Below are 16,312 nucleotides of genomic sequence, written 5' to 3' on the forward strand. Positions count from 1 at the left end.
TCTCATCCCTGCGGTTACCAAAAGTACAGTCTTGCAGCCAGTAAAATTATGCTTACGTGTCTCGTGTTTACACTGCGAATCAAGGGAGCTCGGACATGAAAGGGACATCTGTGCGTAGGCCAGAGCTTTCCTTCATCACTTTGAGAGAAAGAGCATTTCCCCACATGGCAGGGGCGTGGGAAGCATCTGGAGGGCCATAGATAGGCCCTCAGAAATCTACCTCAGCCCCTTTGAAATAAGGAAGCTGGAGTCTAGAGAGTTCAATGACTTGTCTCAGATCACACACAGTTAACAAGTGACCCACCCTTTAAATACATTTTTATGCCTTAAAAAAGTCTCATGGCTTTTAATTTTAATTGTCAAACATTACAGCCTTATTCTAAGGAATCTGAGATCATCAAGTCTGGATCTAAGGAAAGTCATTGCAGTAAACACTCTGCTTTTTGTTTCAGAATACAGCCAAGTTGCATTTCATGCAGGCATTGTATTCCTAGAAATCACTGCCTTTATTAAAACTGAATTTAATGGGAAGCATCTAACATGTAAATACGCAGTAAGTTTATATAACAGCCTCAGAGGGGGATTTTTGTCCCCCTCAGACTTTGATTATACTACATTTGTTTCCTAGGCAGTTGAACAACCTCATTTCTCTTTGAGTGTAAATGCCTTTGTGTCAAAATGATTCAGTGCCTTTTTTTTTTTTTTTTTAACAAGAATGAGATTTTTGTGGTCATAAAATTTTCCTCCTATTACTTCTACCACCAGAGTTACACCTTGTGCTACCCAGGTGAAGCTCAGCTGAAGCCCAGCTGCAGATATGCAAATTGTGCGTCTAATGGTAGTCTAGTGAGTTTGCATATTGAACACTCTTTTATCCATTAGATTACAGGCCTACATGTTTCCTCATTAGTGTAAAAAAAGTAATCTTGGGCTCTCATGTTTTTGCCAAATAGATCTCCTTGGAAATGAACACCCTCAATGGGAAACAGTTTTTTAAAAATGTAGAGTAAGCTCTTCTAGTAAGTAAAAGAGTAACATTGTTTAGCTCTGCCAGTGATCCCTGTGGCAACCTGGACAAGCATTTTTATGGTTTGCAGTAGTTACCAACCCTAATTAGATCACCCTTGAGCATACAAGTCACACATATCAAATATCAGACATCAGAAACAAACGAGCAAGCCTGAAGGTTGGCATGATTACATACCCAGTGTGCCACATGTACAAGTGCTTTGTTTGTTGTTTCCTAGTGTGCTTACTGAATAGGATGCCTATAAAATGCAACATTACTTTTGTGACTTTAAAGAGTGAGCAAACCTGACACTGTGCGCACTGTTGTCTTGAAAATCAGCTCTGACCACCACGTGGAGATGCCTCTTTGTTTTCTCTGCAACAAGTTCTTTGCTGCATTGAATGTTGCTTTGCACTCAGCACAACCTTCTGCATATGGAGAGTTTTAGCTTTTAATTACTTTAGTAACAGAAGTAATAAAGTACTTCTGTTACTTTAGCTATAGCAAGGAAAGTGTCTATTTTTCTGACCCCCTATGCTAACCGTTCTCTCCAGCACAATATGAAAGGTGACTCATGGAATCATTTTCAAGGTACTTTTTTCTTTTTTTGGCTGCACCATGCGGATCTTAGTTCCCCTGACCAGTGATTGAACCCATGCCCTCAGCAGTGAAAGCACAGAGTCTTAACCACAGGACCACCAGAGAATTCCTTCAAGGTACTTTTTAGGGGTGATTAAAACTTATGGGATGCAGCACACAGGAAAATTTATAACTATAAATACTTACATTTAAAAAGGAGAAAAATCTTGTATTAATAGCCTAACTTTAACCTTGAGAAACTAGAAAAAGAAGCAAATTTTACAAATTTCAAATCTAGCAAAAGGAAGGAAATAATAATGATTAGAGTGGAAATAAATAGAGAATAAAATAACAGTAGTGAGAATTGACGAAACCAAAGCTCTTTGCAAAGATCAACAAAATTGACAAACCTTTCACTAGATTGACAGAAGAAATAAAAGGCAGAATTAACTAAAATCAGAAAATATGGATGTTACCACCCACCTTACAAAAATAAAAAAGATTGCAGACTACTCAGTGGATACACAAAAGGCATCTGACAAAATGCAACACCCTTTCGTGATTAAAAAACTGTTAGAAAACTAGGAGTAGAACGGAATTTACTTAACGTGGTAAAGGGCATTTATGGAAAAACTTATTGCTAACATTCTCGGTGGTGAAAGATTGCAGGCTTCCCCCCTAAAGACAGGAACAAGATAAGGATGCCTGCTGCTATGGGCTGAATGTGTCCCCTGCAAAATTCATATGTTGAAAACCTACCCCCCAATGTGATGGTACTCAGAGGTGGAACCTTTGGGAGGTAAGTAGGTTTAGGTGAGGTCATGAGGGCTGAGTCCTTATGATGGGATTGGTGTCCTTATAAAAAGAATCAGAGAGCTAACTGCAAATCAGAGAGAGGGTTCTCATCAGAACCTGATCATGCTGGCACCCTGATCGCAGACTTTCAGACTCTAAGACCTGTGAGAAATAAATGTTGTTTAAGCCACCAGTCTATGGTATTCTGTTATAGCAGTCTGAGTTGACTAAGTCACCTGCTTTCACCACTGCTCTTCAACATTATACTGGAAGTTCTAGCTAGTACAGTTAGACAAGAAACAGAAATAAGTGGATCCATTTGGAAATGAGGAAGTGAAACTATCTTTAATCACAAATTACATGATGCTGTATGTAGAAAATCCCAAAGAATTTCACAAGAAAGCTACCAGAGCTGATAAATTCAATGTTTCAGGGTACAGATCAACACAAAAATCAGTTGAGTTTCTATACACTTCCAGTGAACAATCTGAAAGGAAATTAAGAAAGCACTTCTATTTACTATAGTGCCTAAAAGAATAAAATATCCAGGAATAAATTTAACCAATGAGGTAAAGAATTGTACACTGAAAACTACAAAACATTGGTAAATTAAAGAAGTTCTAAATAAATGGAAAGATATCCTATCTTCATGGATAGGAAGACTAAATATTGTCAATATTACCCAAAGTGATCTACAGATTCAGTGCAATCCCTTTCTAAATTCCAGTAGCCTTTTTTGCAGAAACAGAAACCTGATCCTCAAATTCATATGAAATTGCAAGAGACCCGAAATAGCCAAAACAATCTTGAAAAAGAATAAAGTTGGAGAACTCTTTCTCGATTTTAAAACGTATTACAGAAAGAGAATAACAAATACCATATGCTAACACATATATATGGAATCTAAAAATAAATAAATAAAATAAAATATGGTTCTGAAGAACCTAGGGGCAGGACAGGAATAAAGGCACAGAGGTAGAGAATGGACTTGAGGACACGGGGAGGGGGAAGGGTAAGCTGGGACAAAGTGAAAGAGTGGCATGGAATTATATATACTACCAAATGTAAAATAGATAGCTAGTGGGAAGCAGCTGCATAGCACAGGGAGATAGATCAGCTTGGTGCTTTGTGACCACCTAGAGGGGTGGGGTAGGGAGGGTGGGAGGGAGACACAAGAGGGAGGGGATATGGGGATATATGTATGTGTATAGCTGATTCACTTTGTTATAAAGCAGAAACTAACACACCATTGTAAAGCAATTATACTCCAATAAAGATGTTAAAAAAAACCCCACAAACTACAAAGCTATAGTAATCAAAACACTGTGGCACTGATATAAGGACAGACATATAAACCAGTGGAATAGGGTTGAGAGTCAGGAAATAAACCCATACATCTATGGCCAGTTAAGCTTTAATAAGGGTGCCAAGTCCATTCAGTGGGGGAAAGAATAGTCTCTACAAGAAATGGTGCTGGAGCAGCTAGATTTCCACATGCAAAAGAATGACGTTGGACCCTTATTTCACACCATGTACAAACATTAACTGAAATGGATCAGTGTACTCTTTCCCAAGCACAAGGTTTTTTTTTCAATATCAGAAAGGGTAATTAAAGTGAAAATTATTTTAAAAGAATAGAGTTCTTTGGGAACAATACTGTTTTGTGTAGTTTGTTCACTCTACAAATATTTATTACGCAAAAGTCATATGACAGCATTCTGCGCTAAGCACTGGAGATACAGTGGTGAACAAAACCAAACTTGTTCTTAGCTTTAATGGAATTTACCGTCTAGTGTGGGGAGATAGACATTAATAAAATAATTCCACTACTGAATAATGTAACATTCTAATTGTGATATGGGTATGTAAGAAGGCATATGTGCTATCATGAGGGTTTGTTCTAGAGGAGTGCAATGTGGTTTCACGGAAGACTTCCCTGAAGAGGGGGAGCTGAGCTGAGAGACAAAGGATGAGCAGGAATTAACCTGGTTAAGACGGAAGGGGAGAGTGTGGTTAGCTCCAAAGTTGTCTAGGGTTTTTGTCTGCAGATAGTAATGGACTTAACAATGGATTTCATTTTATCTTTTGTTTCTGACCCCTTTGGCTACAATGCTGAGTGGCTGTTTTCTGTGTGTTCCATCTATCTTCCAGAATCTCCAAGTGTTCTGTGCATAAAGAGTATTTAACAAACGGACACTCACTGATAGAAAGTATTTGAGAGTCTACTGGAAGTTAAATTGTTTCAAAGTAATTCAATTCTGAGGCAGTTAAGTTTTCCCTTTTAAAATTTTTAAAGAAAATTTATCTTAATTTTTAATCTCTTACGATTAAATACTGACATTATTAGGCAGCTACTTTTAGACAAAGTAAGGTAAATATGCCTTCTTCATAAATTATGCTCTTAGAACCTATTTATATTTTGATTTAAAATGGAATTTTTTCTATGTAATTTAAAACCTTATTTTGAGTGGAAGTGATATGAACGGCTTATGTAATTTCTGCCAAGGAATTAATATGGACTTTCTCTAAACCACTGTCATTTATAATCAAAATGCTTTTAACTTACATTGATGTTGGCATTAACAAGTACTGCTAGATTGGTAGCATAGAAGGAGATTGCATTTAAACTTACTGGGAGATCACTGATGCCTGAGGTTTTATAATGCCTTCTGTGGGCCATTTAACTGCTGGCAACTTGAATTCACATGATTCATAATACTGGAAATTTAAATTCACTCTTAATTGAAAAGTGAAGTTGCTTAAATTCTTTAAATACTAACCTTTGGAAAAATATCTGAAAAATAAGGGCACATATGATTTTGGTGGCCTACTGCCAAAAGATTATCATTTCCATAAATATCTCTTTCAGTAGAAGAGTTTAATGTATTGGGCTCAAAAGGTTAGAATAGAGACTTCAATCTGGAAACCAGCAGCAGACCGTTGGCCTGTGAACAGCAGTGTTATTCATCGTATTGAGAACACTGTTCACATTCAAGCTTAAGCAGAGCTGGCATTAAAATTCAGTTAATTTGTTTCATGTGACTTGTCAGCTGTGTTTTTATCTAAATCTTTCTAGCTTCTCTTCTTAGTATTTTATGTTAAACTCCTGAAATAGATGAACTACCTTTTTAACTGTTTAAGCTCTGATATTTTGGCCACTTCTGCAGATGATTCTGTGAAACCATTCTTCAAGTTTTCCATTTCATTTTAAATATATTTAATAATCAGTTTGAAAGCCGGTTTGATTTATTAAGAAGTAATCCCATTTCAGAGGGCTTTTTGTTATGTGCACGTGTGCATGAGTCCATAAAAGGGACTTCCTGAAATTCATTAAGACAAAATTGCTATCCTTATTTTCGAAGCAGCACCCTATTCTTTTCTTGTTTGCTAATTTTGTTCTCTGGATTTTCTTTTAGATGGCTTTTAATAAATGGCTACTAGCCAAGTAGTGGGCCTGAGTAGTAAAGCGCTAGTCCCAGAGAAATTACGTAACTATAACTAATATTAGAGTAAGATTCCATTTCACTTTTTTGAAGGGCATGGAAATCTTACTGCTTCTCTGAAACTAGACTCAGTATAATCTCACAGTTAATATTCTTGACTAATTGGGAATTGAGTGTTTTGAAGACATCTTCAGATTTACAGTGATTCTAAAACAGCTTTATGAGATATAATTGACATACAATAACCTGCCATATTTAAATTGTACAATTCCTGAAGTTTAAATATGTATACACATACATAGGCACGCAACACGCATCCCCACCAAATTGTCGCCGCCGTCAGGAGAGCAGACATATCACTTCCTAAAGTCCCCTCCCATTCCTTTGAAGTCTCTCCCTGTCATTTCTCTTCCTCACATCCCTGACTTCACAGGGAACCTTTATCCTTTTTCTGTCACTATAGGTTGGTTTACATTTTCTAGTTTTATATAAATGAAAAAAAATACAACTATGTATTCTTCATTTGCTATATTCTTTCACTCAGCATAATTTACTATGAGATTTATCCATGTTGCATATATAAATAAGTCCATCCCTTTTTATTGCTAAGTAGTATTCCATTATATGGCTATACCACAAGTTATTTATCTTTTCCTTGTTAGTGGATGTTTGGGTTATATCCAGATTTGTCATCTACTTCCTTGTCTTTTAAGCTCCTTCATATTTTCCATTCCTTTATCTCTCTGTGATGTATTTTTACTCACTGCCTCAGATTGGCACATGGCCTGGCATGTAGTAGGTTGAACCCTATGGAATTGTCAATATTTGACTGTTTTGACCTATAAAAATGGCAGTTTCGTATAGTTCAGCATAGAAGTGTTTACTAAGTATTTTTTAATGAATGTCACTTGTTTTTACATTTAAGACCTCTGCCTGATACAAAAGTATTTACATATATAAATTCAACTAGATTAAAAGTTATGCATAATGAAAAATAGACTAAGTGACACTGTAATTGGTAGTTACCGTGTCTGGTTGGTAAAATGATGTGGTTTTTTTCCCCTTTCTGCTTTTCTGTATTTCTTTGCCTTATATATATGCTTATATAGTAAGCACAGATTACTTTTATAATAGAAAATAAAACCTTTTTTAAAAAAGGAAAAATCTGTGCTTTTTTTCTAGTTCATGTAATTTATTTAGAAATTATTCTTTATTTCTTCTTTTCTTTGCAAAGGCAAGAACCCTAGAATTTTATAATAAGCATGGATTTTAGAGCCAGTCAGATTCTCTTAGCTGTGTGACTTAGGCAGACTGTTTAATTTGTCTGAGGCTGCTGTTCACATGTGTAAAATGGTAACTCATTTATAGTCTTCATGGAGAGGTAATCATTAACATGTGACCTACCTAGAATATGTTACTTTCCTTTCTCTGTTTTCCTAGCCCAAATCCTGCCTTTCATTAGGGCAATGTAATTCTGACCTCACACTTGTTACCTTAGTAATTTTGTAACTATACCACTTGTTTTGTTCCTTTTTCTTTTCTTTAAAAAAATTATGAGAGCAAGGTGTATAATGTGTTATTTTTATAAATAACAAATTTTAAGTTACATGCAGAATTTGCCTAATAGTGACATTAATGACCATTTTTGTTTCTTATTTGAAGAATATCAAAGAATATTCCAACAACTAAAGATGTTGAGCCACTCCTGGAAATAGATGGAGATATAAGAAATTTTGAAGTGTTTTTGTCTTCAAGGACCCCAGTTCTTGTGGCTCGAGATGTAAAAACCTTTTTGCCATGCACTGTAAACCTAGACCCCAAACTACGGGAAATAATTGCAGGTGGGTATTAGTAATAAATTTACTTTTTCCTCTCTGCAACACTGAAGCCTTTTCCTGTTTCTGACTTAGCTGTGTAAGTTTCTCCTGCGCTCCACGAAACACCAAGAAATATCGAACCAAGCGCTACACAGGAGAATTAATGAAACTGCGGATCAGCAGTCTGACATCTTTTGGGAATGCTAGGAAAATGCTGTTTGTTAAATTGACCTTTTTATGTTTCCCAGCCTACACAGCTGAACCTTCTTTGGAATCAGGTTCCTTTTAACAGTATAGTCACCACTTTAAGATGTCAGTCCATTGTAGTTTTTCTGTCACCAGTCTTCTGTCTTTAATAGGGATCTCTATCCAGAGGGGTAGGAAAATCTATATCACTTTTAAAATTTTAGCTTAAATCTGTGGACTAGAACTTGAGGACAGTGACATGAGGATTTTGGAAGAATTTAAGTTGTCCTTGAGGCACCACTGTATGCACATGGACACACACAGAACCTTTGCTGAAACAGACCATCTTCTGTATGATGCAGGTGCTCCTGACCCACCTTGGCATTTTCCAGGAATTACGGAGAGAGAGCCTTATACTCCTACATTCTTTTTTAGATACCTGTTACAAGGCTGTTGTCAGAGGTGTATTCTGTGACTATGGGATTGGTTATTGTTGTTCAGAGGTGGATGAGACATATAGTTTGCAAACCCATAATCTTAGCTAACGTTATATTTACTACACAAGTTTGAGTTATTAATAATTAACGAAACTTTATGAGTCACAAGAACTGTTAGAATAGCACAGATACCTTGAAAAGTCAGAAAAAAGTTTATAGTTCTGGTAACTGAGGAGAAGAATCCAGATGTTGGTGACTTTTCAAATGGTGAACAAAAGCTTTTATGCAAAGTAGTTGAGTTTCTCTTGCTAAAATGTCTATGGAGTATTCAAAATTTCCTGTCTACTTCTGTAACCCCGTTGAAATCCCTGGCAAGAGCGATACAGTCATGTTTCTATCTGGTACCTAAAGGAGGAAATGGTAATGGGATTAAATACTAATGTTCTATTTTCTTTTGCCTTCTGGGGTGTTGTTTAATCTTTCAGATGTTCGAGCTGCAAGAGACCAGATTAATATCGGAGGACTTGCGTATCCCCCGCTACCTCTGCACGAAGCTCCCCCTAGACCACCGTCGGGCTACAGTCAGCCTGCGTCGGCCTGCTCTTCTTCCGCCTCCTTCACTGCCCCGTTTGGAGGAGGGGTTGTGTCACCACAGCCTCATAGCAGCTATTACAGTGGTATGACCGGACCCCAGCATCCGTTCTACAACAGGGTAAGCAAGTGCTAGGAATCTTAAATTTTAAGAATTTCTTCCAGGGAAGTATTAGAAGTTTTCTGCTAATGGGGTCAGTTATTATTTTAAAACTGTACTTTAGCTTTAAAGACAAAAAGTGTTAAGTTTGAATGCATTATGATTTTTTAAAAATCAGAAGAATTTTGAATTTTAATGGTTCTAGATCTCAGTTGAGTCTGAATATTTGAGATGCTTTTTGCTTTTATTATCTTAATAAGAAAGTGAACTCTATGGGGTCAGCAGAGACTATCCTATGCTTCAAAGGGATCTGTTTTTCTATTTGTTTATAAACAAATATTCCATTTGTTGTATCTTGTATAATAATTTGTATTGGCATTTAAAACAATGATAATTTTTATCGTAGTTCAGTAAACCTATATTTAATATGTGTTACAGCTTTTAAATGTGAGATAATAATGGGAAGTACTGCTGGTAGGGCTCAGGTGCTACTGCCAAATAACAGCACTGTAGCCAATTTCTAGAGTTTTATTTCAAGTTATCGTCAGTCATGTGTAATCATTTGCATAGAATAAATATGATAATTTTCTACTTCAAAAGATGAGAGCACAATTAATTATCAGCAGTATTCAGACCCTATCAAGTTGAGTAGGTCCAAGCTATCCTCATTTTAATGGTCTTAAACGCTAATATTTCCTATAGGGAAATGGAGCATCTGCTCTAGTATTATACTTTCTGGAACTGTACTCTAAGATCCCTTGCAGTTTCTTTATTTTTGTTGTCTCCCTCTTTAGTATAATTTGAGAAAACACAGGGGCTAGTATTCATAGAAGCCAAGTGCATGCCTAAATAAATTTCTTATAAGCTAGGAAGATAAATTTGAGTAAATGTGTCAAAGCAGGAATTCTAAAATTTAAATTTTCCAGTTTTTGAGAAATGCCAGCCATGTAAGTTATTAGGTATACCATTTATAGAGGTCCTGTGAATGTTATTCCATTCTTTTACTCAAATAAGGAGAAAATGGTGGAGCAATAGCATTTTCTAATGTATTTCATCCTTGTAAACTTTTATCTGAGTGGTAGGCAGTGTGAAATGCAGGTTTTTATTTGCCAGTCTTAAAATCTGCTATAATTTTTCGTAAAATGGTTCAATTGATAATTAGATGACTGTTGAAGTTTTGAGACCAAGAATTTCTTTTTAATATTAAACTACCATACCATCTAGGTGGAGACCTTGTGTTCACTAATTTCACATGAATAACAATGCTGTGATGCTTTAATATCGTTTTATTATTTTTAAAACATTTAAAAATTTCTCACATTTTTAGATCTAGTTATTTTTTCCTTTAGTTATTTGAGGTTTTTAGTCTGAAAGTTAAAGGCAGAACAGTTTTCTTAAAATGACAGGAGTGAAAAAGGTAAGGGAAGATGTTACATCAGTGTAATGAAAGTTAATATGTTTTAATCTTTATTTTTAGCCCATATAATCTGATAGCTCCTGTTTATATGAAGCTGGATACAAATAAATGGTGTATTTATAGATCTCCTCTAAACAATGAATTCCCCATTTAAAAAATATGCTTGCTTATTTAGGAGACAGAGTAAACTCCAGGATATAGAATATAAAGTAAACTCTAGGAACCTAGAGTAACAGTATTCCTGGAGTCCATGTATAGGAGGTTCTCATATAATTCAGACTTTCTTTGGTCTTACTTAAGGCTAGTCTTTTTATGGTAAAGAATAGTATTCTGTTGAGATTCTATTTTGTTTTTGTTTTTTTTATGAGAGTGTGAGTTAATATTTGTAAATCACTTAGAACCTGACACATGGTAAACCCATAAAAACGTTAAATGTAAAGAGAAACTCTGGTGTCAAGTTGTAAGGTACAAAACTTTAGTTGCTTTTTAAAAAGCTTTATTAAATCAACAATATAAAAATTTAAATAATATGTCTTAAGTTTGATATCTTAGAGAATATGAGTGAGGCATTTTTTCTTTTGTTTTGTCACTTGTATTAAGAACTTGGAGTTGTATTTTATTGGTTAGTTTCATTTGCTACATCTCATTTCACTTTGATTTCGGTAATTGTTTTGTTACGTGTTTTCTCCATAGCCATTCTTTGCCCCTTACCTTTACACGCCAAGGTACTACCCTGGCGGCTCCCAACATCTCATCTCACGTCCATCAGTAAAAACGAATTTGCCCAGAGATCAGAGCAATGGCCTAGTAAGTATAAAAAAGCATAACTAAAGTATTACTCTAATACGAAACATAGTCAGCATTAGAAGTTTGCTTATTTCCTTTCTGTAGTAAAAGCGCAACTTATTTTATAAGTAGTTTTAAGAAACATAAGCTGTTACTAACACAAAATGTATTTTGTTTTCATTTCTGGTAAATATCAATGAAAGGAAAATGACTTGCAGCATCAGGAGGTAAATGATGAGTTGTTTACAACCAGAGTTTCTGGCCAATAATGTTTGTTATCAAACTTTTAAAACTAAACCTTTACATCTGCTAATTTCTGATTTCTTTTTAAAGGACATACATACATGGTAGTTGTGTCTATCTATGTATATATATGCTAGCCCTATGGTATAAAAATTAGAGGACGTATTGAAAGAACATTTTGATTGAATAGCAGAAACTAAATAGAATCAGGGAAGTATTCCAATGTACTATTAACTCTAATCCAAAACAAAATACATTTGTGCCTAAAATTTTAGGTGTTCCTGATGATAAACGTGTGTTAACAATTAAAAAAAAAAGAAATTCCCTGTTAATGTATTTTTTAAATTAGGAGGCAAAAGCTATAGAACTTAAACTGTTATTTAAGTCTTAAAATATTATCATTGAAGGAAAAAAATCTAATCAGGTCCAGGTTTCAGTGTTATATATTATTTCAACATCATGTTCATTCATCATCCTTGTTTGGCTCACTCCTTCACCTTTTACCCACACTCTTGTTTTGTGTTGTTAGGAGGTTATCAAGGAGGATGCTGCTGAGGGGCTTTCTTCACCCACAGACTCCTCGAGGGTAACGGAGTAGTCTTGTGGTGTGGATGCGAGCATCTCCCGCTTCTGCAGCGGTAACGACTGTCTTAACCATGATGACAGCAGTTCACTAACTGTGCATCTGCAGTGTGATGGGCAGCTGGTGTCGAGTAGCTGAATACTAACAATTATAGTTCACGGGTTAATGAAAAAGCTGACGTTTAACTTTACCCTTCATTTCCTCCTGCTTTTCCCCTTTTTCAATGACACGGGATGGGTGGTCTTTTTTTTTTTTGTCGTCCAATAAGGAAGGGGCTTTTCCAGCAGCCATCAGGAGCATTCATTTGGTGGTATTAGTTCCTTAATGTTGGGCTTTATTTCCACATTTGCCTGTTTTTCGGAAGCCTGCAGTTGGTACCACACATGTAGAATAGGTTTGAAAATATCTCCAATCAACCTTGAGACTGCAAAAAGACATTATGAGCTAGATGGTGTAGACCAGGAATGGATCGTTAGTGGCTCGTGCTTAATCTAGGTGCCCATGCTTAGTGTAAATTCAGCACTACCACAGCGCTACTTTTCTTTATCTGTATACAGTTGATCCTTAAACAATGCAGGGGTTAGGAGCACCAAGCCTCCTACCAGCCTAAAATCCTAGCAGTCTAAAATAGAGACTGTAACTTATAGTCAGCCCTCTTGCGGAAGTAGTTCCTCCTTATCTGTGGTTCTGCATCTCTGGATTCAACCAACGCAACCGTGTAGTACTGTTGTATTTACCGTTGAAAAAAATCTGCGTATAAGTGGACCCGCACAGTTCAAACCTGTGTTGTTCAAGGGTCAACTGTATTAAAATAAAATTTCCAGATAAACAGAGCTAGTACAGCATGTAAAGGGAATTATTTAAAAATTTTTTTCCCCCAACACTTTAGAATGGGTGTCTAAAAAACCAACTTTTTTTTTTTGCGGTATGCGGGCCTCTCCCTGCTGTGGCCTCTCCCTTTGCGGAGCACAGGCTCCGGACGCACAGGCTCAGCAGCCATGGCTCACGGGCCCAGCCGCTCCGCGGCATGTGGGATCTTCCTGGACCGGGGCACAAACCCGCATCCCCTGCATCGGCAGGTGGACTCTCAACCACTGCGCCACCAGGAAAGCCCTAAAAAACCAACTTTTGTAGGAAGTCTTTTGGTATATTTATTATTAAAGGCTTTGTACTTAATAAGAAATACATTTAATGTGATGAGCCATAAAATCTTCATTCATTCAATCAATGTGGAATTTAAGAACCCAGTTTGTATCTTAAGTTCTGTTATTTATTTGCAGAATATTATGCCCATGTAAACATGATCTATTTAATCTAAAGAAATGTAGCATAGCAGTTAGAATTACTTTGGTGAAATACTGCATCCTGAATTTATGCATAATTTTTAACTTAAAACATGCATTTGAATAGGCAGTAGTTTTTTTTAACTTTAATTTTCTTTGAGTTAATATTAGTGAGATAGGAAGAGAACCATTTTGGTGTTTTCTTTGAGGAGCTGATGATTCTTTTTAAGTCATTAACATTTTAGCTGAAGTGTTTGAGAGACTTCAATTATCCACGAATGATGGACACAATAAACCATAGTAATTCTATTTGGGTGTTGGGGGAATATTTAATCCATGGATCATTGCCACTATATGCAAGAATGACTTTTAGTTTAGTCAGAGAGCCTTTAATACATAGTTTCATGCATGCAATGCAATTCTCTGAGCTAAAATTCCTCTGCAAACTTTTGATGAAAGTTGGATCCTGTGAAGAATTTGATGGTCTTAATGACAGAGACATGCTGAAGTAGTAGCTGTTCCCATGCTTAAGGAGAAACACTTGCGAGTAAAAGGTGTCAGTAATTTCAGGGACCAGTGAAGGAGCATTAGGCAAATTTTAAAATGAGTTTTTGGGGAAGGGGAAATAATGCAATTCTTAAGAAGTGTTTGCAAGCGCAATAACGAAGAGTAAAAATGCTCTGAATATATTAGTGCCTTTGTTTAGTAAAATAACCATACTATTTGCTGTTCTTTTAATATTAAAAGGTAATTTTGTAATCTGTTTAGTGAATAATAGTTGCTTCCCAAGCCTTCTTTGCTTTTAAGAAATTAACAATGACAATAGCATGTAAAATTTATTTAGAAGTAGACTAGTTCAAGTAGACACTTAGTTCAAAGCTGTGTTAAAAACAGTGGTGGAAATGTGGAGAAGTATCTATACATGAGAACATTGTATGGGATTTTTATAGCTGAACCAACGAAGAAGTAGTTAATATAATACAAAAATTTTTTTAGCCCTTCATGGCTCCTGTAGTTTTCCAGTACCGTAGTAGAAAACGATATGATTTCTGAGATACGAAGACTGCAGGTGAGTTCATCTCTGCTCATTCATCTGTCTCCTGTATGCAACACTTGATGACAAAAGCTGCTTATAGATAAGTCAGGAGCTATGTGAACATTTTTGGACAAACTGTCTTGTCATTATGGACACAAAATAATGAGTAAAAAAAAAAAACACCAGAAAACCAGATCATAGAGAGTTAACCAGCTCTCTGTGGTATTTTCAATATAGGTGGTCCCATCTTTTTTTACCTCAAGGAATTTCTCTTAAACCTTCATAAAGCAGAGCCTTATGAAAATAGTTGCGTTTTCTCACATTAAGTTAACGTTGTAATGATTGTGACTTGTGAAGAGCAGCCAAGGACTTAACAGATAAATTACAGAGATGTCCGAGGGTCCCACTAAGGCAAAGACATAAGATACAAGCCTCTGTGCTGGCTTTTTTCCACTGTGATTTTATAATAGAGAAAATATATGCCAAATCTTGTAAAACTGAAAAAATATATATTAGCATTGGGCCCAGGATATGATCCGCAGGATATTAGAGCTAGAAAGGACTAGTGTTTTTCAAACTTTCAAAGCAGAAAAGCCTTTTTTAGAACTGAAATCTTAATGAGAATTCTAGTTTACAAAACCAGTGAAAAAATAACTCTGGCCCCCCACCTTGGACTTGCCTTCCCTCTGGGGGATCCTCAGAGAACGCTAGGACCCATGGTCTAGTCCAGTACCACAGTGAAGACTTCCCTGCGGCTCACGGGAGGGGAGCGCCAGGTGCAGAGCTGGAATCCCTGTGGCTGTTTCCATGGACCGTTCCTCACCACCATGCTGCCCTCTTTGCTCCTGTTAATACTAAGCATGACTTGGTCAGGTACTTGGTCATTCAAGTTAAATAGGCCCTGATGATTAGCTCTTTGCCTTGGAGAAATTACTTAACCTCTCTGATACTCAACTTCCTCATCTGGAAAAAGCAGACCTACCTCACAGGTCTGCTTTAGGGATTACTCAGCCTTTGCATATTTTAAGTACTTAATAATCATTATTATTACTACTGTCCCAAAGACCAAATTCCATGGAGCTTTAAAAAGACTCAGAAACTAAAACCGTTTTGTGTTAAATAACCTCTTCTCAGTGGTGGGAGTAGTGTATAAACACTCCAGTCAGTTTAGATTAACTCAGCCTTTTATCTGTTGATGCTTCTCTGGCCTAAAAGGTGGTTTGATTTCCTAGAATCAGTTTGTTTTCCTAGAATTTAGAAGGATTTCCAGCTTATCTGAATGCTCCAAATATTTTACAGTTTTGAAAGCTTCCCAGGAGAATTTTACTTGGTGCCTTTACCTTCTTTCAGTCCAGGTCCCACTAGGAAGTAGTGGCATTCAGATCATTCTGTGACCATGAAGGGAAGGACCCACCAAGGAGGGCCTGTCTCGAGCCAGGTCTCCTCAGTGGCATTTTGTTGTGGTCTTTCAAAGAGTTCTTCTTATGAGTGTTGTGTTCAGTCTGTTTTTATTTAGGGTATGTTGCTCTTGGTGGTAACTGTTTCCTTGAAAAGCATTTTTTCGAAGGAAGGAGTGATAGAGCATTTCTTTATCCTTTTATCCTTCCTTGAATTATTTAGCATTGAGTTCTTCAGATGCCTGTTTGATCATCCACTGGTTCACTGTTACAGTGGGATGTGGCAGTGAACAAAACTGATGGAAATCCTGCCTTCTTGGAGCGGATGGGCTTGAGGCTGCCAAGCGGGAACGATCTGTGTTGCTACCAAGTCATTCTTTCTCCACCTCCTATGCCGCAGGGGTTACTAGATACCTTTAGGTAGCTTCATTTAGATCAGGTACCTCACTGAAAAGGCATGAAAATAATTAGCGCAACGTTTAATTGAGGAGAACTTCAGAGTTGCAGAGGCAGTGTTAATAACAGTGTCCTGCCTTACAGTGTGCTGTTACTTTTCCTTTTAGAGATTGATGAAATTTACTGAATTAATAAAAGTCTTAAAAATGAAGGT

General features: G+C 36.5%; 1 protein-coding gene across 7 annotated transcripts in view; it reads left to right on the forward strand.

Moving 5' to 3' along the window:
• Positions 1-16,312, forward strand: part of KIDINS220 (kinase D interacting substrate 220) — a 94,696-nt gene that overhangs the window by 63,113 nt on the left and 15,271 nt on the right. For 5 of the 7 annotated variants that reach the window (XM_024737686.1, XM_024737692.1, XM_024737687.1 and 2 more), the window contains exons 23-25: positions 7,489-7,667; positions 8,752-8,978; positions 11,068-11,181. In XM_024737686.1, the coding sequence (XP_024593454.1) occupies positions 7,489-7,667; positions 8,752-8,978; positions 11,068-11,181 (520 nt within the window). The remainder of the gene's footprint in view (positions 1-7,488; positions 7,668-8,751; positions 8,979-11,067; positions 11,182-16,312) is intronic. The other 2 variants (XM_024737690.1, XM_024737691.1) reach the window with 1 other exon arrangement.

This window comes from Neophocaena asiaeorientalis, unplaced genomic scaffold, assembly GCF_003031525.2.
Source record: "Neophocaena asiaeorientalis asiaeorientalis breed wild unplaced genomic scaffold, Neophocaena_asiaeorientalis_V1.1 scaffold396, whole genome shotgun sequence".
In the NCBI taxonomy this organism is placed as follows: domain Eukaryota; kingdom Metazoa; phylum Chordata; class Mammalia; order Artiodactyla; family Phocoenidae; genus Neophocaena; species Neophocaena asiaeorientalis.